The sequence below is a fragment of the Thrips palmi genome, unplaced genomic scaffold, assembly GCF_012932325.1.
Source record: "Thrips palmi isolate BJ-2018 unplaced genomic scaffold, TpBJ-2018v1 HiC_scaffold_16, whole genome shotgun sequence".
Lineage (NCBI taxonomy): Eukaryota > Metazoa > Arthropoda > Insecta > Thysanoptera > Thripidae > Thrips > Thrips palmi.
Genome location: NW_023144625.1, coordinates 3,307,313 through 3,332,828, shown reverse-complemented (window position 1 = coordinate 3,332,828; position 25,516 = coordinate 3,307,313). Strand labels below are relative to the sequence as shown.

Sequence of the window (25,516 nt, the reverse complement as noted above, 5' to 3'; positions counted from 1 at the left end):
GCTACGACGATTGTTGTAACACTTCAGATGAATCTCCTAAATGTCCTAGGAATCTTCGTAAACTACAAAGGAACTTCATCAATTTAGCTAAATTCAGCTAAATTATTATTGCTAGACAAACCTTCGTAAATTCCGAAAGATTTATTCTTTCAAAGTGTGTTAGAGCCTTTCAGTAATAACTAATTACTGTGTTTTTTTAAGCTCTGCTTGAAGTACTGATGATACGTGTTGAAAAACGAACTTCTAGGCATCGAAATCTCAATATGCACACTGAAAACTCAAAGGGGAGAAAAGGACTGGGTCAGAAGAAAATCCCACCTTCATGCGGGGAGAATCATGCGAGAATGTTTTCCCACTTCACATCGCTTGGCTTACCATTCATGCCAAAATTTGGTGAGAATTATGATTCTCACCAGAAAACGGTAACTGGGCCAGGACTCTTACCCTTCAATTTACAAAGCAATGTCCTTAGATTTAACATAATGACTCACCTGACACATTCCAAGCGCCCTCTGTCTGGAATGCTGACACGCCAGCCCCGATCAGCATACCGTCGGGAAGTGCAAACGGATCCGTGGATGAGCCACTCGTGGAGCGGCTATGCACCACTCCCACCGTGCATGCCACCAAGATGAAAAGGCGAATCATCTTTTCCTTAAACGCACAGAACAAACAAAGATTAGTTTTCTTGTATAGTTTTCTCCTACATTTAAGGCGTTTCATCAAGGTTAGGTTAAGTCAGGTTGACCATCTTATAAAATACGCGTTAAAATTTTTGTTTTTGAAGATTTTGTGTTAAGGGGATTCACATTCATATTTCGATACTTAAAATACTTCTTTGTGCTGGTAGCATGATCCTGGACGGCATGGAACAGTCACTTTTCCATTTCATCAAAAAAAGGTAAAATTTGATCTTGAGCGCTAAGTTTCTTCGACAAGAATTAAGACCAGACCTCCAAAAAATTCGGTAAGCTTCACTTCAGCCATCTGTATAGTCCAAACCAAATATATATACCATTAACTTAAAACAGCCAAATAAAAAAAAAAACAAGTTCTGCTGTTTTAAAGTTTGTTTTATTATTATTTTTTTTATTTGGCTGTTTTAAGTTTCTGGAATATATTTTTTGTTCGGACTATACAGATGGCTGAAATGAAGCGTTCCTAATTTTTTGGAGGTCTGGTCTCAATTCTTGTCAAAGAAACTTTGAGCGCAAGATGGAACTTTAGCTTTTCTTAATAAAATGGAAAAGTGACTGTTCCATGCCATCCAGGATATCAGTACCAATAAGTATTTTGAGTAACAAAATATGAATATACCCAAAACACCAAATCTTAAAAAACTAATTTTTTTACGGGCATTTTATAAGATGGGCAACCTAACCTAACCGAGATGTAAGGCCCTTAGACCTTTGGGGCTTTGGAGGAAACTGTACCAAGACCTCGAATGTCTGGATAAATAGCCACATTATACTTCGGGACCAACTTCACATTGATATTAGCTTTGAACGAAGATACTTCGCTGTCCGTGGACTCCGCCGGCCACAGTGTGTGTCAACACTCTAAAAAATAATGGCATTTCTACCACACCGTTGTATAGTGAAAGTACCAACTTCGGTATGGGAAACTGAAGTCCTATAAGAGATTCGGAAAAATCCTATACTTTTCGTTCTTTTACCAACGCTGTATGGTAAAAATCCGAACCGAGTATAGGAATTTGGTTTCCCATACCGGTGTTAGGATTTTTGCCACACTATTTAGTATAAATCCCATATGCTTCTCCAGTGTGATCGGTTTTATCCCACAACATGTTCGTACAACGAACAAGCCGCCCTCCGAATCTTGGGGGCGGGGGCGGCCAAGAGTGTAGCGCCTGCTAGATAGGCCTCCACACCGGTCCGCAACACACCGGGAGGCCTAGCTGCCAGGCGCCGTGGCATGGAGAAAATTCACCGTTCGTCCACATTCACCACGCTGCCCTCGCGGTGGTGCCGAGGGCGTGGCGATTGTGTTCTGTCTCGGCTCGGCGCCCTGTAGGGCTCGAACCAATCGTGAAGCAACGCAATTATATTGTTGGGACGGTTGGGGCGCACGCAGCCATGGCCGCGCGTCGAGATTCTGACTACACTTCGCGTGAACTTGACGAGGCAGCAGCCTACCTGCGAGTAAGTTTTCACTGCTTGAGCTGTTCTGTTAACGACAAGCTCGGTATGATGCAGTAATTTCATCAGCAACTTCGCATTCGCCAACAGGCTGAGATTCGAAGTGTTCAGAGGGACCTGAACAGGATCCCAAACGAGCTTACCGAGAGGCTGGGGTGGCTGAGACGGCTAGAGCGCCTAATCGAGGCTGACATCAGCAGGATGCAAGGTACATGGATTATTTTGTGTTGCCTGGGGGGTAGGCAACCCACCCGACCGCGAAGCTGTCAGCGCACCGCGCAGCCGCGTACCGAACAGTGCTTTCGTCACTTTGTCTCTCTCGCACTTTTGGGGGTGTGAGGGAGACAGAGGGACGGAACCCTGTCCAGAATCGGCCTGTCAAGGACACGGTCCTCTGTTGCGTTTTCACTTGCTTGTCCCTCAGAATTGCGGAGAGCGCGGGTCCAACCCGCTCAGCAAAGGGACAGTGGGGACAGCAACAGCCTGTTCCCTTTCCCATTTCCACGTGACGAGAGGTTTTACCCAAGAGGCCGAGGAGGACCCAACCGTCGCGTGTAGTCATTTTGTTCGGAATGTTCCAAACCTCAGATCAGATACCTTCAACTTCGTCACAGGACGGTACTTTTACAGGTGAAAATTTTGACTGGACAGTGGATAAATAATTATAGTTAAATTATGAAAATGGGGCGATTCCTGAACAAGAATTCCCATTAGTTACAATGGTAAGAGTACTTTCAAAATTTCTATTGCACTGTGTCAACTTGGGAGTGTGTTGTCATAATTTATGACACTTTATGACAGTTCAGGTATGAGAAGTTTCAGGGACTACAATTACTAAGTAAATGTACATTCAAGACAAATTTGGAAAGTGAGCTTATTTTTTTATTGAACACATGATAAAGCTGAAAAAACATTTTTCATCGAATTTAAGAATTAACTCATTCCGTTGGTGGTACTACAACCAAGTCCATCACCGATCATTTATCACTTTGACTTTCGAGTACCCTTGGGTAAGCTTTACAGAGCAATGAAAATACCTGTCTAAAATCTAGTAACCTTATGCAACACACTATAGACACGTAGTGATGTATCTTTTCTGCTATAAATCTTAGTGTGCCGCACAAGGTTACCAGATTTTAGACAGGTATTTCCATGGCTTGGTGAAGCTCACCCAAAGGTACTCGAAAGTTAAAGTGATGAATGATCCATGATGACTGATGAGTTGTCTGTATTAATTCACAAATTACATTATATACATTGTCTAAATGCTTGTCTGTCAACATAAAATACACAGCTGAATAGGAATCATTGTCGTTAAATTATTATCACTAAACACCCTCTAAGACCTCCTACTTCTCTTGCGGCTGGGACCAGGATCCTTGTCTTCTTGAAAGAGCTGCGACTGGCTCATGTCGTAGCCACAGAATTCAATTCTCTCATCCTCCTTCTCATTCTTCTTCTTGTTAGGCTCATGCCCATGCCACTTTGCCACTCTCCGAAGGTAGGTTCGAGCCACCTCTGTGGCTTCTTCTTCAGTGTCTGACAAAAAGAGGGTATATAATTAGCATTCAATTTCAACCATCCACATGCAACATACAAGAGACAAACACTTACCAGCAGCACCCAGCACAACAGCAATTTCTCCTTCCGGATTCCTCAAGTTAAGATTTATAATATCGCCTCCTTCATGATGTCGTCCTCTTGAGTCATGGTTTAAAACCGTAAAAGTTTTCCCATCATCCAAAAAGAGGATAATAAGGCAAACCTCTCCAAGAAACGGATCAACAGAATATTCAGTGGACATTCTCTGCTGCAACAAAATTCAATGTTTATCACTCACTCTGCTTCTGTTCATGTACAGCTGTGGAGAGAATGTGCAATGTTTACTTACTTCCTGTAACTGAGTTATTCGGAGAGAAAAAAACCAAAGACAACGGAGGTGATGGCTTGAACCCAAGAATTCAGCTGGTGTAGATGGCCTCAGACGTTGGAGAGAACCAAATGTGTCGGTGGTTGAAAACTGTGAATTTGACTGTCACCTGTCCGGCCTGGCTGTCAATCTGACCAGCTGTAGCTTCAGCACCCCTTCCCTTCCCCTTCCCCTTCCCCGCCCCCTCCTCCCGTCGTCCCCTCCCCTTCCCCCCGTCCCCGCACTGTACGAGCTTTTTCCACTCGTCGCATTAAAATCAAAACGGAAAAAAATTAATCTCCTAAAATTTCTCTAAAAAATTTCTCTCCGAGGAAACAAAATAAAAATCAAAGCAAAATCTGTTCGCTTGGCTTCGTTTGACCATGGTTTGTCGGTAGCAGAAGAAGAAAAGAAAGAAAAAGGACGCCGCTGCCGAGTCTTCCAGCTGATGCGTCAGCTGATCCCAAGTTCTTTCCTCTCCTCTTCTCGAGTGACGGCAGGCGTATTTGTGCGCCTACAATTCTTATCATTTCTGGTATTGTTGCGCCGCGAGGTGAGTCGATTTATTCTGTGACACAATCATGAAACTTGCCGTTTCTAGCGAGAAAGGAAATGCGTCTCCTGCCTGTTCTGCTTGTCTGTCTTGGAGTTCTGGCTTCTGTAGGCCTATTTAGGCTTTCTTAAGTTTGTTGGGTTATGTTCTTTCCGAAACAATTTCTTTGGTTGACGCGCAGCACGTGGTCTCTTACCATTACCTAGGTTAAGTTTAAACCGCTGGCTTGTTTCTTTCTGTGACGGTATGAAAACCAACCTCCCGATTTTGAGGTTAAGGTGACTTGTTTTTGTCGTGTTATTATGTAGACTGGCTCTCACTTTCCCTCCCACATTTCAAATGCAACACCATTAGTTGACTGTCTGCGTCGCCCTCTTTCTCCAGTTATGCAAGTTTAACCTTTGTCTTATTAATGTCCACAGCAACAACAGTGCAGCTCTATTACTAAGGAGAAGTTCTGCGAGGGTTGCTGATTGGCTGATACTAGCTGTTCCTGGTCCTGGCATTGAGTAGCGGCTGCGCGTGTGGAATTCTCTTCTCATCGCATCCTTCTTGAAATCCTCGTGCCCCAAGGTGAGTTGAGTTCTTGTTTGAAACAATTGGTAACTTACAGTGATCAAGATTGCCTTTTCTTGGGGTGTGCATTGATACTTTAATCAATCTCACTTTAGTTAACCTTAATTTTCCTTCATTTGTCTTCACATTAACATGTTCCTTAGTTAGTTTTGGACATATCCTTATCACATCCTACTCATTTGTTTCAGAGTGCATGTATCATTGTCGCTTTTGTGATCATGTTACGAATTCTCTGCCCACCCACCTGGACCATCGTCAATTTCATCTTTCCCATTTCCGGAATTTTCACTGTGGCTATGAAGGGTGCAGGAATTTCTTCGCAACTGAACACAGCCTTCATGTGCATCTCAACCGCTCCCATGGTGTTCTCCAGAGACGAAGCAACATAACCAGCGCACAAGCTGTTGCCAACGAATGGGGTAAATTTCTGTGCTCTCATGCACCTTGCCGTAAAGAACTTGACAATTTTTGTGACCTTTTAAGGCACATCAAGCAGCATATGGATGACGGAATTCAAGTGACTTGCCCATACCCTGGGTGCACTAAAAGCTACAGCCTTTCTGCCTCATTTACTGGCCATAAGTCTCGTGTTCACAAGGATATTGAATATGCTTATGCACCAAACTTAGATTTTATTGAACAGACTTCCCAGGTCACTGGCCAAGAGCTTTCAAATCCAGAGGCGATTTTAGAACAACCAGTTGCAGTGCCTGATATTTTAATTGATGAAGTTGACTTATTTGTGAGAAACTTTGCAAATTTTTATCTTAAACTTGAGACTCAGTACTTGGTGCCGGTGAGTACCATTCAGTACATTGTTGATGAATTAGACAATATTGACAAACTTAATAATCAAATAGTGCAAAAAAAAATGACAGAAGCCTTTCTTGGTTTGAATATCCCTGGAGAAACTGTCAGCCTGCTCCTTGCCAAATATGGTGAGGCAAATGCATTTCCGAAGGCTCACCTTAAATTGAGTTCTGATTTCCGGAGAAAGAAACTATACAAGACCTATTTAGGATATGTGAGTCCCCGTCAAATACCGCTTGGGATATTTGGGGACAAGAAACGCTATTTTCACTATGTTCCCATTGCTGATACATTGCGTTCTCTCTTAAATGATAAAGACTTCTGTTCTAATCTGGTATGGCCTCAAGGAAGCGATAGTGAAGTAATCTCTGATATTACTGATGGTTCTGTTTACAAGAATAACAAGTTTTTCCAAGAAAATCCTGATGGAATCATAATTATATTATATCAAGATGATTTTGAGATTGTCAATGTTATAGGCGCTGCCAAGAATAAGTACAAGTTAGTAGCTGTCTATATGTCACTGGGCAATTTACCAGTACATCTCCGCTCTCATATCAACAATATTCAACTTGTGGCCCTATGCAGGAGAAAATATTTCAATCAAAAGAAAGTTTTTGGTTTGATAGTCAGAGATTTGAAGAAGATTGAGCAAGAAGGTGTTGTTGTGTCTCCAGGGCGGTGTGTTAAAGCTTCGCTTCTTTTCATTGCTGGTGATAACCTAGGAAGTCACAGCTTAGGAGGGTTCGTAGAGAATTTCAGCAGTTCTCACTATTTCTGCCGTTATTGTCTCATTGAGAGAAAATATTTAAATCCTACTCCAAACTGTGAACATAGAGAGGAAACTGGTGATGATGATGATGTGGAATCAGATTCTGATTGTTCTGAGGATGAGTTATCTGAAATTGGTGATGGTGCTATTGAAAGCGATAACGAAGAAAGTGATGGTAGTGATGATAGCTGTGATAGTGATGGTGAAGACGGTGATGTTGATGCTGCTGATGGTGTTGTTGGTGATGCTCCGCATGTTGCTGATGTTGATGTTGGCGGAGATAGAAGTTCAGTGGATTATGTCCCTGCCACCTTTCCGAAGAGGACTGTTGATTCATACAACAGATCTTTGGTACTGAAGCCTCGCAACAAAAAGTCTTACGAAGGTGTGAAGTTCAATTCTATTTTCAATCAGTTGGGTTATTTCCATGTATGCTCTCCTGGCTTGGCTCCATGCTTGGCCCATGACCTGGCCGAAGGTGTAATCTGTCATGACCTTGCATTATTCACTAGGTATTTTGTCAGAGTGAAAAAGTGGTTTACGTATGACTGTCTCAATGCAAGAATCGAAGCCTTTCCTTTCTCAGGTGCAGATGCCAGAGACAAACCAGCTCCGCTGAAAGAAGATTGTAGTAAGATAACTGGAGGTGCATGGCAAATCTGGACTCTCTTAAGATTTTATCCTCTAATAATTGGAGATAGAATCAGAGATACTCGTGATCCAGTGTGGGTAGCTCTTCTCAAACTACTTGAAATTATGGAAATTCTCACCGCTCCATCAATTCACAAGTCCGTGCTGGCTTACTTGCAGTCCATTATCAACGATTACTTGTACCTTAGAGTGTTATGTTTTCCATCCGCCAAATTGAGACCTAAGCACCACTACCTCACCCACATGCCCCGGCTCATCTACGAATTCTCTGTTCTCCTCAGAAGTTGCACCATGAGATTCGAATCAAAGCATACCTTTTTCAAGAGGGTAATGCGTTTTATTAGAAATTGCAAGAATGTAACACTGTCATTGTCTGAGAAGCACCAACTTTTTCAAGCACTTTTGAGAGAGGGCTCTGATCTTCGGGAAACTTTAACTGTTTCTGATGAAACATTTTATCATCCAATCATGTACCATGAAGAATTGCAACTTGCTGTGTGCAGCCAAGAGTTTACAGGAAACATAAGTGAATGCAGCAGCATAGTTTTCAAGGGGACTCAGTACAAGAAGGGGAATGTAGTGGTTCTGAGGCAGGAGTCTTACCAGTTTGGTGTTGTGGTTGGAAGAATCACACTGCTACTAATTGACGATACCAGAGTTGTCAGACTTCTGGTGGAAACTTTGGAGACTGAGTTCGATGTGCACTTGAGAGTCTTCAAACTGTCCAAAAGACTTGGCTATGAGTGTGTGCCACTTGATCAGCTGCTTTCTTATGAACCTCTCCATGTTTATAATTTGGACACTATCCCATGTCTTAAACTGAAGCATGGTTTGGTGTCATCCAACTTTTCTTAGGTGTGTTGAAAGTCTTTTGTTTTGATGTGGTGAGAAAATCTGTCTCTGTGCTAATTGTGTTGTGTTGTGTGTTTCAGGCTGAAAATGGGGGTCTTCACTGTCAGAGGACGGGCAGCACATCCCAAAGTACTGATCGCCAAGTCCACCTTATCTGATCTGACAACAGCTGCAGCGCTGAAACTCAAGTTGCCAACTGCTACATACCAAGTAAGCAACCTATGTTTTATGAGTTTCCCCTCCCCCTTTCCCTCCCCCTTCCCCCTTTTCCCTCCCCCTTTCCCCGCCTCATTTCCCTCCCCCTCATTTCCCTTAGAGGTCTTAAATTACCCCCTTTTCTCCTTTCTCTCTTTTTAAAAGGATAATTTAGGTTCAAATTTTTTAAATTTCTTTTTAATTTTAATTTTATTTCTTTGCAGGTGTTTCTTGAGAGGAATGGCGCTCTTATTGATGAGGATGAACTATTGAGTGCACTGGGTGAGGCGGACTTGGTTGTGCTACCAGAGGGTGAGGACTTCGCCTCTCTATCAGCACCAGCTGTGCACCTGAATCCGCTGAGCCCACTGACTCCGACACAACATCACTCACCAAATACATCCCAGTCAGGTAAGCAGGAGAACTCTCTAATCAGTTTTAAATATATCTTCTTTATTGTAACTTCCTTGTTTTTCTGCTTTTTTTTTTTAGCTTTTTCACACTCAACTCCTAACATGAGACAGTCAGGATCACTGATTTCATCTTCTATTACCTCTTTTCCGTGGTCAGCTGTACAAGATATGGAAAGGAAACTTCAGAGTGGCACAGCAAACGTCACCAAAGACAGGAAACTGCTTATTCATGAATTGGCTGCATACATGGACAGCAAGAAAGACTATACCAGAGGTACCTGTAGTTTCTTGACCAAAGAACTATATTCAAGATTTTCTGATGCATTCCCAATTGTTGATGCGGATGGCGTGAAACTTAGCTCAGGCAAGGTTGAGTTTTTGGCATCTTTGTACGAGAGGGTCAACTTTGTTAAGCCCAAGCAGCTAAAGGAGAAGAAAAGGAAACGTAGCCTTGAAAAAGAAAATGATGAAGAAGATTTCTTCCTTAGAACTTATTCTCACCAGAAAAATGAAAAATTCGACTCTTATGGCTGCGTTGCATGGCAGCCAACTTTGTCTTATGAAGAATCTGAAGAGGACCAAGAAAATATGAGGAAAGAACTAATTGAATTAAATGAAACTGATACTTATTCTGCAAGAGTTGGACCTTTAATGGAAAAGAGTTACTTCCTCCAGAGAAGTCACATCAACAACAGAACTGCTGAACTTAAGCCTGTTCTCAAATTGTGGCCCTTTTTATATACTCCATGTTTTCTTCTTAAGCATGCTGATATGTTATTGGGGAAAGATGTTCGGAGTGTCTTTGAGAGAACTGTAGAGACTCGAGGAATTTTAATCTACAGGCTTATGAAAAGCCATGTAGTTACCAAAACTACCAAACGGCTTGTGGAAATGAAGGCTCTCATTGACAAAGCAGAGGAGGCAGGATCAAACCTTCGCTCTAATGTACCTTTCACATTAGCCGCCTTCGTGTTGGTCATCCTTCATTTTCAGGAGGACATGGATTCCGTGCTGCGAGTTGTTGATGTGAGTGCTTTGCATTAATCATTTTGAAAGTTCGTTAACTATTTTATCAAATTCTTATTGCCTCATTCTTTTTTATATTTTTGTCTAGCCTGGAACTTCACAAGCCGATTTGGAAGCAATTGATTCAGACAGGCCTATTTTGATAGTGAAAGGTATTGTTATATTTGGTTAATTTCTTTAAATTGATTAGTGACAGATTCTTATTCTTTTGCACTTGCTAATATTTCCTATTTTACAGGACGGTCTCTCTTTGATGAATCCGCTACGGCCCAAATTCTCTGTGAGAATAGCATCCTCATTAGAGAATCATCTGCCGCTAAGGGCTTTTTGTATTTAATCATATGCTACTATGCATATAATTATAATTATGCTTCTGAGGCCCAAGGGTTTTTGGAATTTCTCCAAAGGTAGGCAACCTCATATTTAAGCTCCTTGTTAAATTTGTTTTTCCTCCATTTTCCCCTTTCTGTTTGTTAATTTCTCTTTTTGCCCATTCAGGTTCTACTTGAAAATTAACCCCGAGTCTGGACACAAGAGGGGACCAAAGGCGAAGAAAGGAACGGTAGTCCACCCTAAAGTTCGTAAACTGATCTGCCAAATTGCCCTAACTGCATCAGCAACAGAAAATAGTATTGTGTCATAAACTTTGTTTTTTAACTTGCATGAATTGTTTTTTGAAATTTTCGTGAATTTTTTTAAAAATCAGCAACAGTAGTATTGTGTCAATCAAACTTGTTTTATAAATAGTATGAATTGTTTTTTAAAATTTTCATGACTTTGTCATTAAATTTAATATTTCAACTTCAATGTGTGCAATTTGGTCTGTTTTCCCTGCCATTCCATGAAAGTAACTGTTCCCAAAATATGCAGTTCAATGACAATGTCTGTACAGGGGTAAAGGAATAATTCAAAGTTAAATTGGTAATAGTATTTATTGTCAATTGGGAGGCTCAGAATTTCATTTACTATAAGTTGTGGATTTTTCACCGAGCAGATGTGGAATTTCACCATGCGCACTACTCGGACAATTGCCATGAAGGAGGTGAGATTTGCACCACATGTATAGTACTTTTGCCACATTGGATTTCCACAATTTAGTGCTAGTACCACACGAGTATGGGATTTCTACTGTACACTAAAGCCATTTCCCCACTTCAGCACCTAGTGGAAGTACCACAGGAGTATGGGATTTCTACTATACACTAAAGCCATTTCCCCACTTCAGCACCTAGTGGAAGTACCACAGGAGTATGGGATTTCTACTATACACTATAGCCATTTCCCCACTTCAGCACCTAGTGGAAGTACCACAGGAGTATGGGATTTCTACTATACGCTAAAGTCATTTCCCCACTTCAGCACCTAGTGGAAGTGCCACACGAGTATGGGATTTTCACCACATCAGCGTGTAGTAAAATTGCCATGTCTTGTGTGGTAAAATTCCTATACCGAATAGGTTAAATGCGTCCGATACTTTTATAGGATTTTTACCACAAAATTTTTTAGAGTGAATGTACCGTCAAACTCACCTCACAAGTGCGGCGCAGAACTATCTGAAGTGAATGGAGTCGTCTGCGGTCCATCCATTATATGCAGGCTCAGGTCTTCAGTACATCAATGTTTCGCAATTGCTACCGATATAAATCCTCGCGAAATTCTACGAGTGGTTCCATGAAATTGGTTATCTACCGGCTGTCTGGGCAGGGTGCGTTCAAGTGAGGATCGTCTCGTGGACATAATCATCGCACTTGGCCTCATCTCCTCAGTACACTGCACTGTGAAACATGACACGCATGGCAGTCATGACTGCGTGCAATAGCGGGACCGCGTCACTTGAGCGGGGTTCCCACTTGAGCGGGGGCTTCATCTGAGCGGGTTTTCGTTTGTGCGGGGGCTCTTCAATCGTGGCCTTTGATTCTCAGTGGTAAACCAATCGACGTAATTCATCATCAAACAAAACGGCAATAACGATCCCTTCGGAGTGCTGTACGAAATTGCTGTTCAGCTCAATGTTATGAGCTTCAAAATCGATAAAAAGGCAAGGTGGACCGAAAATCGATGAGGCATTTTGCCACCCCTGTGGCAAAAAGTTACGGAGAAGTCTGATAACGTCTAGTGATAACTCTCCGCAACCAGAACCCTCCATTTCCCGTACCCTTCTTGTCTACCTTCTCCGTATAATGAAGCCTTGCTAGGAGCAGTTGCCAAAATTCGGGGCACTTTTGAAGGCCATAGAACCGCAAGAGGAAAACGTGGAAAAGTCGGCTTTTTTCTCGGTCAATTTATTCAGTGATGTCCCACGACTTATATCTATATCTGAACGCAGTCGAGCTCCCGGTGCAACATTGCAGACAGACCAAAAAGCCCCTATCAAAAGTATAGGGGAAAGACACGGAACGTTACAGAAAACAGCGGGATACGGAACGTTACATTTTCATTCAAACAGGCCTAGTAACTCTCTTGCTATGAATTAAAACACGCCATTTGGTGTGAGCACCAGTTTTAAGATTCGTCAACACGTCCCGAAAGAATCATATCTCTGTTTGGTCTAGAACTGGCCCGGGGAACAGAAAAGCCTTTTAAAATCATGGTCGGACACCGGTAGGGCACCTGAAAGAATTTAGGAGCCGAGTGACGTCACCGATTTCGACCGTTTTTAGTTGAGAAGGCCTCTGGTTTGAGTTGTGGATAACCGACAGAACCTACTCCTTCTTGCTAGACGGGTGATTTGTAATAATTTAGTCTTTAAGTTATTATCATTCTAAGATGAAGAAGGCTGGAGGCTGCAAGCGACGCGCTGAGCGACCCGCCACCAGAGCGCGCGGACCACATCTAAGGGGCATTAAGGACTCCAAGTGACCGCAGACCACATCAAAAGGAGTTGCGTACCTCGAATGAGTAAAGGTAGAGGAAAGAGACTGCCATTCCAGGCGTCCAGAAGAAAGAAACAACGCAACGGGGTTAATGAGGTGAATCCCGCGCACGGGAAGACAAAGACGACTGCCAACTTTGGCCGCCGGAACTGACGGGAGTCCGAGAGCTCGGCAGCCAGCCGACTCCTATTTTCTAATTGCAGACTCATACTCAGTGCAATTATCGGCGATCGGCTCGCTTACTTTACACGTCCTTCTTGTCCATCTTGCTAGTCGCTGCAACCTCTGCGTGAGTCTAGAATGCCGCCAACCGAACAGTGGCGCCCACGGTCGGGCAAATCAGAGGCCGCTGCTTTTTGTCGACACTCTTAGGCTAGGGCTACATATCCGCTCCGGCTCCGCGCCCCGTGCCGGCTCACCTTCGCGTCACTTCTGAAGTCACCCTTGCCGTTAGCGCATCGCTGCCTCTCAGTATTTCCGCTGCCCCGTGCCGCTTTCTCTCTCGTAGTTTTTTCTACGTATCTCAGTTTCGTTGTTTGTTACGACACTCTCGTAGTTTTTTCTACGTATCTCAGTTTCGTTGTTCTACGTATCTCAGTCTTTTCTGGAAGTTTCACCATGGTTGCATCACTGTGTCTGCGAAGAGGTGAGTGTAGTGCCTGTGAAGTGTGTTGTGGGTGGGCTGTGGCGCCGCCGTGCCGTCTCGGCATTCACCTCCAGACCTCCCGTCGTGCATGCTGCAAAATCCGGCCCAACTTTAAATAATCCCGCGCACACACTTAGCGCCTTCCGATCCGTCGCTGCCCCGGGCCACTATGCGCTAAGCGCGGAGGCCGGACAAAATCGACTCTCTCTCTCGGCATTCACCTGGGAGTAGGTGACAACCATGATAACTCGTCTGCCCAGCGCAGGGGTCTCCGACTGGCAGCAAACCCGGGCCCGGACCACGAAAAAGAGATAGAAGATCGGAGCGCGTCGCGTCGGCTACGGAGGTGTGAAGTTCGAGCCGGCTGAGGGGACTCGCCGACACAGAACACTATCTTCCCTTATCCCTCCCCCATATGACTGAGTGCGAGAGAGATGCGGTTGACACGCTTGACAGTGTGCAGCCGAGCGGTGACGAGCTAGCCACTGACGACTGCCCTCGCCGGCGCAGGGCGTCGCTGCACTGTCATTCATTTTGCGATACTTTCACTACAAATTTTTGCGATAAAACCGAGTTTGCGATTCCCACGATTTATCGCATCCCGGAGTGCGATAATTTTGTTATTACACTTTTTTTGCAATAACCACCCCATAATTTTTGCGATAATGGAGCGTTTTGTAGTAACTTTTATCACATTTTTTTCTGCGATAACTTTTTATTGCATTTTCTTTGTAGTCATTATCGCAAAAATGTGATACTTTATTGCAAAATTTAGCTATAAATTTTTTATTGCAGATATTTAGTTGTCATTATAGCAAAAAAATGTGATAAGTTTTTTATTGCAAAATATATACGGTGGTTATCGCAATTTGAATAACAGTGTGGGCGTCGCCACCCGCCAGATCCCTGGCCCAGCGCATTGTAAACAATGACATCTTGCTTGTGCAAGCCGATCCATGGACACGGGCTGCGACCGGAGAAAGGGTCTCGGAGGCAGCCAGCATGGACAGGAACTGGGCACGGCGCACCGCGCCGGCGCTGAGACGGCCGGGGTCGGGTCGGGGCGGTTTCGGTCACAGCTTGCAAAGAGGCATTTTTTTTAAGAAGTCCGATCGTGGAACACGACCGATGCCGATTTCCTCCATTTTTTGGTCAAAGGTAGTCCTTGTGGGTCTAAGAAAGGCCACAAATTTTTTGGGCCGAAATATGCACCGTTCAGATTTTATGGGCAATTTTCGTTTTCTCTGACAACTTTTCACATAATATGAGCAAAATCAACTAAGACGGACCACTTCTTCCGGTGACCCTCTCCGATTTGCCTGATTTTTTGTAGGCTTAATAACTAACTAAAGGAGAGTCTAAAGCCAAAATATAAGGTCCGGCAAAAATTTATTGACCGAGATATGGCCAACTTAAGTTTAACTTTTGGAGGAAAAACACAAATTTGGGTATTTTGGACTAATTTAACACTTTTCATAGTAGAGGGCTAAAATTTGGTCACCTTACGTAAAATTGACCAAGGAACAAGAATATGACCTCAGATTTGACCTCCGACGAATACCTGCAGAGTAAACCCCCCAAAACACCTTCAAAACACCTAAAAAAACAGTTTTTTCTTGGGGTTTCTGGGAAAAATATGTGGACAAAAACTTCTGATGATCTTATCTTGTAGAAAATGACGCGATGAATCGAATGAGACCACGCAGATTTTTATGTCAAACCGTTTAGGAGATATAGCGGATCAAAGTATGCAAATTTTGCCATTTATTCTTTAAAAAATGCAGGTTTTGAGCATAGTTTGACGTTATCTGCCTTCTTGGTGTGTGTGGGTGATCGTATCTTGTAGAAAAAGACGCGCTGAATTGAATGAGACCACGCACAGAGTTGTATCTCAAACCGTTTAGGAGATATAGTGGTTTAAAGTATGGGCACGGGAGAGCTCCTGTAAACACCCGACAAGGCAGGCCCGCCAAACACGCCTGTTGGGCGCGCGGACTACCGTGCCCATACTTTGAACCGCTATATCTCCTAAACGGTTTGAGATACAACTCTGTGCGTGGTCTCAATCGATTCAGCGCGTCTTTTTCTACAAAATAGGATCACCCACACACACCAAGAAGGCAAATAACGTCAAACTATGCTCAAAACCTGAATTTTTAAAAGAATAAGTGGCAAAATTTGCATACTTTGATCCGCTATATCTCCTAAACGGTTTGACATAAAAATCTGCGCGTGGTCTCATTCGATTCATCGCGTCATTTTCTACAAGATAAGATCATCAGAAGTTTTTGTCCACATATTTTTCCCAGAAACCCCAAGAAAAAACTGTTTTTTTAGGTGTTTTGAAGGTGTTTTGGGGGGTTTACTCTGCAGGTATTCGTCGGAGGTCAAATCTGAGGTCCTATTCTTGTTCCTTGGTCAATTTTACATAAGGTGACCAAATTTTAGCCCTCTACTATGAAAAGTGTAAAATTAGTCCAAAATACCCAAATTTGTGTTTTTCCTCAAAAAGTTAAACTTAAGTTGGCCATATCTCGGTCAATAAATTTTTGCCGGACCTAATATTTTGGCTTTAGACTCTCCTTTTGTTAGTTATTAAGTCTACAAAAAAATCAGGCAAATCGGAGAGGGTCACCGGAAGAAGTGGTCCGTCTTAGTTGATTTTGCTCTATGGCCAAAATTGAAAAATCACCTTTCTGAGGCCTCTATGCACTCGATTGAGCTCAAAATGTGGTATCTTATGTAAAATCCCGCGAGGAACACGAATCCGGTGCCCGTTTGTTGATAGGACAACCCAAACAGATGTTATGACTGTTTTTCAGGTTTTGTAGAGGTTTTTACTTTTCTTGGGGTTTTGGTGTTCGGCATCGATTTTCGCCAATCCGATAAGTGGATTTTATAGATAAAGGACCAATCTATCATACTACGAGATAAAAAGTTTGTGTACGCTGCGTGTAAAGCAGTGGCGCTGCAAAAATTGAAAAACCGTCATTTCTGGGTAGTCTTAGATGAGATGAGGCACCTTTCGCGTGACCGTCTCCGCCCCATATTCAGTCTAAATATTGTCCCAAGTGATGTCAGAGTTGGTGTGAAATTTCACCGCTGTAGCTCAAGTAGTTTGGAAATGGCAGCTTTCTAAAGTTTTGCAATCACGTAAGGCATTTACTTTAAGTAGAATTGCGGTAAATGTGAAGACTTGTCACAGATCGGGTAATAAATGAGATAGATGAGTGCGTTTAAGTTCTCTAAGCGTAATTTTGGACAAGGAATCCGATTTTGCCGGAACGAAGACCCTAGGTGAACTCTAAAACTACGTTTTCGTGCAAACCACATAAAAATGGCCTTTTTTCCGACTTCAGAGTTCGCCTAGGGTCTTCGTACCGGCAAAATCGGATTCCTTGTCCAAAATTACGCTTAGAGATCTTTGACGCACTCATCTATCTCATTTATTACCCGATCTGTGACAAGTCTTCACATTTACCGCAATTCTACTTAAAGTAAATGCCTTACGTGATTGCAAAACTTTAGAAAGCTGCCATTTCCAAACTAATCGAGCTACAGCGGTGAAATTTCACACCAACTCTGACATCACTTGGGACAATATTAAGACTGAATATGGGGCGGAGACGGTCACGCGAAAGGTGCCTCATCTCATCTAAGACTACCCAGAAATGACGGTTTTTCAATTTTTGCAGCGCCACTGCTTTTCACGTAGCGTACACAAACTTTTTATCTCGTAGTATGATAGATTGGTCCTTTATCTATAAAATCCACTCATCGGATTGGCGAAAATCGATGCCGAACACCAAAACCCCAAGAAAAGTAAAAACCTCTACAAAACCTGAAAAACAGTCATAACATCTGTTTGGGTTGTCCTATCAACAAACGGGCACCGGATTCGTGTTCCTCGCGGGATTTTACATAAGATACCACATTTTGAGCTCCATCGAGTGCATAGAGGCCTCAGAAAGGTGATTTTTCAATTTTGGCCATATTATGTGAAAAGTTGTCAGAGAAAACGAAAATTGCCCATAAAATCTGAACGGTGCATATTTCGGCCCAAAAAATTTGTGGCCTTTCTTAGACCCACAAGGACTACCTTTGACCAAAAAATGGAGGAAATCGGCATCGGTCGTGTTCCACGATCGGACTTCTTAAAAAAAATGCCTCAAACCGTTCTAGATGGACGGGTATAGTAAGCGAGCCGATTGTGGGTCTCTATGGCCGCAAGCGCGCGACGGCGCCCCGCGTTTCTTCGTCACTCTAGGTCTCTACGGTGCGTGCGCCGGCACTGCGGTGCACTGACAAGGGAACGTTCTCAGGTGTCAGGAGCCGATTGCTGCCATACTTCGGGATTTTAAAAACCACCTCAAAAAAGAATCTTCGCCACCCACAGTTTGTGCTGAAAGTCACTACAACGCTCTAAAATGGAAGTTGAAAATTGACCAATTTCCATAAAATTGACCAAAAACTGAGTTTGACCAAAAAGTTTCCAAATGGTCTGAAACGCCCAGAAATACCGTTTTTTTCGGTTTTGGACGAAAAAAATTTTCTCTCTAATAAATTGAAAAAAAAATTGATTTTATTTTTTACGATTTTGACTGAAAAGTTTCCAAATGGCCTAAAACGTCCAAAAATATCATTGTTTTCCATTTTGGAAGAAATTTAATGTTTTGCCCTCGGAGAAATAAAAGAAATGTAAAATTACAACTTTACAAGTAAAGCTGTCAAATGGTCAAAAACGCCCAAAAATGTCATTGTTTCAACCTTGGAATAATATTTCTTTCCAACGGAGTTAAGGTCAATACCCGCCGAAGTCACCCCTAGTCTAGTGGCAAAGCCTTTCCGTGTGCGTTAATCGTTGACGCCAGTAAGGACATAAGTTAAGTGCTTTTGTTTCACTAATGCAATAGGGTACTTCGGAGAAAACCCAGACCGGAAGTCAGCGACAGAACGGGAGAAACAAAAGAGCGTCGTCAGGCCGTGCTGAGTGGTGGTGGGGTCGAAGTCGGCGGGGTGGGGGCAGCATGCGCGGGCCGCTTTCACCCCCACCACCGCTCAGCACGGCCTCCCGACGCTCGTTTGTTTCTCCCGTTCTGTCGCTGGCTTCCGGTCTGGGTTTTCTCCGAAGTACCCTATTCAAGTTTTTAACTTCTTCCCTCTGCTTTGTGTTCCTGATGACAGCAAGAAAAATTAAAACGAATACTTTTCTCATTGAAATGCGTTGCCACTAGAAAAAGGCAACTTTTTTTCTAGCTCGGCAATCGCAGCAAAGAAACGGTCAAGTGAATGTGACACGAATGTGATGGCTCGATACCGTCTCTTAAGTGAACTGCAATTTCCGTTTTTGTTCTTCTTCCGGGCCAGAGCTTCTTTGGCGTACTCTATTGGGCACATGCATGCAGTAGTAATCAAGTCAACGTGACGAGACATTTACTTCATATCACATTCCAACGAACGTAACGGCAAGCGGCGACCATTTGACTGTTAAAACATTACCTGCTGTACCCACTGAAACGTTTCTTTCAATGTGAGAATTTATTTAGGCTTTTTGTGTTACCGTTATTTAGGGTGACATCGGAACCTTGGGGTGACTTCGGCAGGTATTGACCTTAAGTCCGTTGGAAAAAAATATTATTCCAAGGTGGAAACAATGACATTTTTGGGCGTTTTTGACCATTTGACTGCTTTACTTGTAAAGTTCGCAATTTTACATTTCTTTTATTTCTCCGATGGCAAAACATTATATTTTTTCCAAAATGGAAAACAATGATATTTTTGGAAACTTTTCAGTCAAAATCGTAAAAAATAAAATCAATTTTTTTTTTCAATTTATTAGAGAGAAAATTTTTTTCGTCCAAAACCGAAAAAAAACGGTATTTCTGGGCGTTTCAGACCATTTGGAAACTTTTTGGTCAAAATCAGTTTTTGATCAATTTTATGGAAATTGGTCAATTTTCAACTTCCATTTTAGAGCGTTGTAGTGACTTTCAGCACGAACTGTGGGTGGCGAAAATTCTTTTTTGAGGTGGTTTTTAAAATCCCGAAGTATGGCAGCAATCGGCTCCTGACACCTGAGAACGTTCCCTTGTGAGGCTCTCTGTGCGGGCTGCGCCCAATTCAATGTTCGTCTCTCGCACACGACAGCGACCGAGAGGTGATCGCGTAGCTACTGTATGCGTCGAAATCGGGTCTCGTTCGACCAGCCAAGGGCTCGGTTTGTCCCGCCCGTCCACGTTTTCATGAGCTTCTTTGTAGTCAAGTAGCCCAGCGAGCATTACACAAACTCAGCCCCCCCCCCCACAAAAAAGGGTCTAATGTTCTGTTTTTCTGTTCACAGGGCGGTCCACCTCTCAGATTCCTAGGGTGAACGTTGCTCGTCGAGTTGCGTGGGCTCTACCCTCCCTGCTGGAGGTGGATATTGGTGTTGATACTAAAGGTAAGTAGCACCAAGGATGTGGCTGGACGTGCACCGCGCCGTGTGTCTGCGTTTGCTCACCCGTGTACTGTTGCAGGTCTTTTCGAGTTGGTCAAAACAGGCGTTGTGTCAGAGGAAGGGGTTGCCGACTGGCAAGCGGCGGCCGGCCCCACCTCCTATGCTGCCACCCCGGGGATGGTCAAGTGCATCTTTTGCCCTGACTCTTTAAGGTGTCGCACTGGGCCATGCACATCCGCCGAGGGTGCTCAGGGTTTGATGCCCAAAAGTGAGTACCCAGCTATTGAGTTGTGCGGAAATGCTTGTGCCCGCTCGTTTTCTTTTATAACCAATTCGTCCGTTACAGCATCGAGCACGTCCAATTGTTTGACGTGTGCATCGCGGTGTGCCGCGGGATGTTTGGGTGCAACATCAAAAGATTTGACGAGGACCCAGCATTCGACCGTCTGATGATCCATGACGTTAACGGTTTAATTACGGAGACTCTGTCCAAAAATCGTCTTGCAACACAGCTCAATGTTGACCAGGACCTCAATTCTCCACAGTTTGTGTAAGTCTCGTCACCCCTGTGCAGCATGCTTGTTTTGAAGTGGCTCGCGTCTCACCGTCCGTGTACCTTGCAGGAAAATCCAGGAACACCTACTCAACGCGACGTCATGCCGGGTGCGCCAGGCCATGCATGCGGCGGCTGGTGCCACGCCCGCTCGTGATCAGGCGTAAGTAGATGCACTTTAAGCAGCATGTTCGCACTTAAATCGTTTCCTCACTTTCGTTTTCCTTCCAGGGCTCTCAACAAGTCCTTCCAAGACTTGGATAAGTTTTCTACGGCCTTGAAAAACTCTTGCCTTGCATACTATAATGCTTTGGCCGCGTAAGTTGTGACCGATGCTATTGGTGGCATTCCTATTCCTGCAATGGATGATTGGCTAAACTGATTGTGTTTCTTCCACAGGGCTCTTCCCAACGTGGCTCAGGGTGCTGATGATGATGACGACCATGACGACGACGACGGTCCGGGCCCCAGATCTAAGCCAGGCCCGGGGGCTTTCGATCGCTCTCCGCCGCTGCCTTTCACCAGCACCCCCGGCCCTTCGCGGGAATCGTTTTCGCGCCGGACTTCGTCTAATGTCACCGACTTGTCCGTCAAGAGCCTAAACTCTACGTGCATGGAGTAAGTTAGTCGTTTCAGTTGTCACTGCATGGTCAATCTTAGAACATTTTCGAGTTTGATAGCAACACATCTTGTTGGCTGAGCGATAGCGAAGCCTGTTACTCCAGTGCGGTTGAAAAGTTTTGTCTGTATGTCTGTGTGTGTGTGTGTGTGTGTGTATACTACTCCTTCTGAACGGCTCGGCCGATCTGGCTGAGATTTTGCAGGCTTATTAGGTATGTTCTTGGCTCGGCACACGCGAAATTTCACCATCCTAGCTCATGTGGTTCAGTTTCTATAGCCGAAAAACACCTAAAAAACGGCAAAAAATCAAGGTTTTTGCAGGCAGATTACTTCTGTGTTGAAGAAAGGGGGTGGGTAGTTCTTTCTCAAATCGCACGACCCCCGAAATAGATGTCTCGGATTCGGACCAAACTTGGTGGACTCATTGCTTGGGTCACCAAAACCAAGTTTCTGACCCCGAAAAATTTTTTTTTGCCCTAAAAATATTTTTTTCCCCTAAAAGTGTTAAAAAATGGACCAAAAATCGTATTTTCGTCCAATTGACCCTACTTTGTGCAAAGTTGTTTTTTCAACGTCTTTTGATCTTATTTTATCCTATTTTATCCTATCCCACTCAGAAATGATTTTTAACACCACTAAAGACCATGAGAAACAACAAAATTTTAACGTTCTCTTGAATACCCAAAAAATGCATCCGAATTTTTTAATGAAAATTTGTTTTTAAATTCACCTTTTGGTCCTCTTGCATGTGTCAAAAAATTGGGAGAGTTAAATTTGAATTGCCTTTAAAATAATTTTTTTCCACTTTTTTCAAAGAAAATTTTCACTGAAATGACTCAATTTATCAAGTTTTCAGCAAGACTATTCAAGTCTCATGGCTCCTGGGTCCTCCTGGATGGGCAGGGATGTTGGAAATGTATTACTGAGTAGATAGTAGCTTCAAGATGTTTATTTTTAATTATTTTAGATGGTTGACAGGCAATACCGGTAAGTTGCCCTAGACTCCGACGAAGTCCCGGCCCATAGGCCCCGATCCGACCCCGACCCGGTCCCGACTTGGCCGAGACCCGGCCCCGACCCGGCCGAGACCCGGCCGAGACCCGGCCCAGACCCGGCCGAGACCCGGACGAGACCCGTCAAAGACCCGGCCGACACCCGGTCGCCCCATAGGAATCCGGCAAAGCCTTGGCTAAGCCCCGGCAGAGTCCGACCGAGTCCGGCTGAGTCCGGCCACGGTGTAAGAGTGCACCACCCGAAGAGTGGTCTCCCTACACCGTGAGTCCGGACTGGGGCGGGTTCCGCCGGGCACAGTGTAGGTAGACCACTCTTCGGGTGGTGCACTCTTACACCGTGGCCGGACTTGGCCGGTCGGTCGGACTCTGCCGGGGCTTAGCCAAGGCTTTGCCGGATTCCTATAGGGCGACCGGGTGTCGGCCGGCCCGGCCACTTGGCCGGGTCTGAGCCGGGTCTTTGCCGGGTCTGGGCCGGGTCTTTGCCGGGTCTCGGCCGGGTCTCGGCCGGGTCTCGGCCGGGTCGGGGCCGGGTCTCGGCCAAGTCGGGACCGGGTCGGGGTCGGATCGGGGCCTATGGGCCGGGACTTCGTCGGAGTCTAGGGCAACTTACCGGTATTGCCTGTCAACCATCTAAAATAATTAAAAATAAACATCTTGAAGCTACTATCTACTCAGTAATACATTTCCAACATCCCTGCCCATCCAGGAGGACCCAGGAGCCATGAGACTTGAATAGTCTTGCTGAAAACTTGATAAATTGAGTCATTTCAGTGAAAATTTTCTTTGAAAAAAGTGGAAAAAAATTATTTTTAAGGCAATTCAAATTCAACTCTCCCAATTTTTTGACACATGCAAGAGGACCAAAAGGTGAATTTAAAAACAAATTTTCATTAAAAAATTCGGATGCATTTTTTGGGTATTCAAGAGAACGTTAAAATTTTGTTGTTTCTCATGGTCTTTAGTGGTGTTAAAAATCATTTCTGAGTGGGATAGGATAAAATAGGATAAAATAAGATCAAAAGACGTTGAAAAAACAACTTTGCACAATGTAGGGTCAATTGAACGAAAATTCGACTTTTGGTCCATTTTTTAACACTTTTAGGGGAAAAAAATATTTTTAGAGCAAAAAAATTTTTTTCGGGGTCAGAAACTTGGTTTAGGTGACCCAAGCAATGAGTCCACCGAGTTTGGTCCGAATCCGAGACATCGATTTCGGGGGTCGTGCGATTTGAGAAAGAACTACCCGGGTCTGGGGGGCGGAGCTTGTCTCGACAAGTTAAAAAGTTACAAGCGTCAAGATCGTGTTATCTGTCGATGAAGCAACTCTATCTAGAATGAAGGGGGGCCTGGGGGGCGAGCCCGCCAGCGTGCATTAAGTGCATTAAGTTAGAACAAGCTGACGATGGCCTGCCGAAGGCGGGCTAGCGCCGCAGGCCATAAGGTAGGTACGCCAGGCGCGGATAGGAGGAACAGGCCGCGAGATATCGCGAAGCCTGTTGACAAGACGCGGTCTGGCGTAAACCTACCTTGTAGATAATTAAGTAAGCTTCATTTTGGCTTAAGGGAAAGTGACTTTGGACATTTTTTGGAGATTTAGTCGAAACCTTTAAAATTTTGACTCTCGTAAGATTTTGCTCGCATACTTGCTCAGATCTGTGGGGAAAAATCAGGGAGACTCATCAAGTATGTGAATAAAATCTTACGAGAACCAAAATTTTAAACGTTTCGACTAAAACTCCAAAAAATGTCGAAAGTCACTTTACGTTAAGCCAAAATGAAGCTTACTCAATTATCTAGGGTTTTAACACAAAAATTGGAAAATCTTAATCCATCTACATCGAAAAAAAATGTTATGAAGTGCTTTTAACATGTGTGAGCCCCCTTAACCAAAATATCAGTACAGTTTGCCCAGTGATGGCCACCTTTTGCCCAGTGATAGCCAGGGCCCCGGCCCAGTGATGGCCACACTAGGGTTTGAGCGCTTTGTTTTCGTTTTTGACAGTTATTGAACCCAATTTCGGCTGGTTTGCACCGTGTTCGAAGCTACAGGGGTTGCTGAGTCTTGAGAAACGCAAATCAGTGGAACTATGGGAACTGGAATCTACTTGTGTGTAGTATACCATAAATATAGAATTTAAGTTGAAATTTCAAGTTTGCGATAGAAACGATTTGGTTACCGAAAAGATTTGACCTCGAGAAGGTGAACAAATAATGTTAAGGGGGCAGTAGCGTCATTTGCACGTATTTTGACGATTTTCTAACCTCCTGTTTAGACGTTAATATAAAGATTAGTATGAATTCCAGAGACAAACGACAGGCACCATTTTAAAAAGAAAAGTTTTTTCAACATATCCAAAAAATTAATTTTTTTTAGTATTGAATTAGGATGTTTTGTGCACTGCAAACCTAACTGTCTACTTAGTACACACTTACAAATGGAGTTATACGGCGTCAAGCATGCGTTTGTAAGTGTCTACTTGCAAGCATGCATTTGTAAGTGTGTACTTGGCCAAGCATGCGTTTGTAAGTGTGTACTTGCAAGCACGCATTTGTAAGTGTGTACTAAGTAGACAGTTAGGTTTGCAGTGAATGTAATGAATCTTTCATTACATGGCTAAGGTCATTAAACTTTATGACCGAAGTAATGAAATTTTTATTACAATGCAATGGATGTGGAGATGTAATTAAAAATAATGACGTTTAATGAAAAACAATGTCACAAATGTCATTAAATTTCATTCATTTTTAACAGTGTACACCAGTTTTCGCCGGTCAGGGACCCCTTGGTGATGTTACACTTTTGAAAATAATCAGTCGTTCCTTACGCTTTTCAGACAATAATGTCATTGCATCATTGTATTTTGTTAACCCTGAACAGTTTTTTTTTTCCTCCTGAAAAATGATGAAGATTAACTTTTCTTCTTCCGCTTCATGGACTAAAACAGAATGTCGGCAGTCATGTTGGTAAGGGCCAAAAGGCCCACGAATTGGGCAACTTTTCCATAGGACACTGACGTGATCAAGCTGCCAAGCTCTCGTCCAAAATGACACGCTACATTTGAGACTAAGTAACCTGAACCCCGAGCACAGCGTCAGCAGTTATAGATTTTTTCCATTCTTACACCTTGTAAGTGGAACCTCACGCTACTCACGCTACGAGTGGGTGACGAGGACCCTCTGATGCAACATCTGACTTCGTCAGAGATTACGCCGCTCTCTCCACCAAGAGTGGCCACAGCCAGCGATCGCTTCTAATTTAAGCGGAGTCGTCAGCATCCACCAGTCAAGTCAAGGCTCAACTGGTTCGCACACCAAGCAGAGAACAGTGTAGGACATCGGCCCGGCCTCTACAAGGCGCGACGTTCGGGTGGCCATGCCAGGAAGAAAGATACGATTGACACTGTAAACACATGTAGTGTATATAAAGTGAACCTGCTCGTTCGAAAATTTACAAAGAC

The 25,516-nt window shown here is 43.7% G+C and overlaps 3 protein-coding genes across 6 annotated transcripts in view; 1 reads left to right on the top strand and 2 right to left on the bottom strand.

The window, feature by feature from the left end:
- Positions 1 to 11,708, bottom strand: part of LOC117642739 (putative beta-glucosidase 6) — a 29,004-nt gene extending 17,296 nt beyond the window's left edge. Inside the window, exons 1-2 of the mRNA XM_034381230.1 lie at positions 11,446 to 11,708; positions 492 to 654 (exon numbers count right to left, since the gene is read on the bottom strand). Coding sequence (XP_034237121.1) covers positions 492 to 654; positions 11,446 to 11,499 — 217 coding nt within the window. The 5' untranslated portion in view covers positions 11,500 to 11,708. The remainder of the gene's footprint in view (positions 1 to 491; positions 655 to 11,445) is intronic.
- LOC117642740 lies at positions 3,020 to 4,213 on the bottom strand. 2 transcript variants are annotated; one of them, XM_034381231.1, is made up of 3 exons: positions 4,051 to 4,213; positions 3,774 to 3,969; positions 3,020 to 3,698 (listed from the first exon to the last, which is right to left on the bottom strand). In XM_034381231.1, exons 2-3 carry the CDS (start codon positions 3,961 to 3,963, stop codon positions 3,499 to 3,501), a joined length of 390 nt encoding a protein of 129 aa, XP_034237122.1. In that variant the 5' UTR covers positions 3,964 to 3,969; positions 4,051 to 4,213; the 3' UTR covers positions 3,020 to 3,498. The 2 variants fall into 2 exon arrangements, with proteins under 2 accessions (XP_034237122.1, XP_034237123.1); XM_034381232.1 differs by having other exon boundaries at positions 3,774 to 3,966.
- LOC117642737 lies at positions 4,496 to 10,723 on the top strand. Of its 3 annotated transcripts, XM_034381228.1 has the most exons (9): positions 4,496 to 4,621; positions 5,044 to 5,194; positions 5,386 to 5,616; positions 8,363 to 8,492; positions 8,702 to 8,888; positions 8,970 to 9,916; positions 10,005 to 10,068; positions 10,155 to 10,323; positions 10,415 to 10,723. In XM_034381228.1, exons 3-9 carry the CDS (start codon positions 5,612 to 5,614, stop codon positions 10,557 to 10,559), a joined length of 1,647 nt encoding a protein of 548 aa, XP_034237119.1. In that variant the 5' UTR covers positions 4,496 to 4,621; positions 5,044 to 5,194; positions 5,386 to 5,611; the 3' UTR covers positions 10,560 to 10,723. The 3 variants fall into 3 exon arrangements, with proteins under 3 accessions (XP_034237119.1, XP_034237120.1, XP_034237118.1); XM_034381229.1 differs by lacking the exon at positions 5,386 to 5,616; XM_034381227.1 differs by lacking the exons at positions 4,496 to 4,621; positions 5,044 to 5,194; positions 5,386 to 5,616 and adding an exon at positions 8,123 to 8,285.
- Positions 11,709 to 25,516: the final 13,808 nt, after the last annotated feature.

Excerpts from the sequence above, each read along its gene's own strand:
- LOC117642740 (XM_034381231.1), bottom strand. The coding sequence starts at position 3,963 with ATGTCCACTGAATATTCTGTTGATCCGTTTCTTGGAGAGGTTTGCCTT. Across the intron at positions 3,699-3,773 it reads TGTTGTGCTGGGTGCTGCTG|ACACTGAAGAAGAAGCCACA; the intron begins GTAAGTGTTTGT and ends TCTTTTTGTCAG.
- LOC117642737 (XM_034381227.1), top strand. The coding sequence starts at position 8,257 with ATGGTTTGGTGTCATCCAACTTTTCTTAG. Across the intron at positions 8,493-8,701 it reads TGCCAACTGCTACATACCAA|GTGTTTCTTGAGAGGAATGG; the intron begins GTAAGCAACCTA and ends ATTTCTTTGCAG. Across the intron at positions 9,917-10,004 it reads CCGTGCTGCGAGTTGTTGAT|CCTGGAACTTCACAAGCCGA; the intron begins GTGAGTGCTTTG and ends ATTTTTGTCTAG.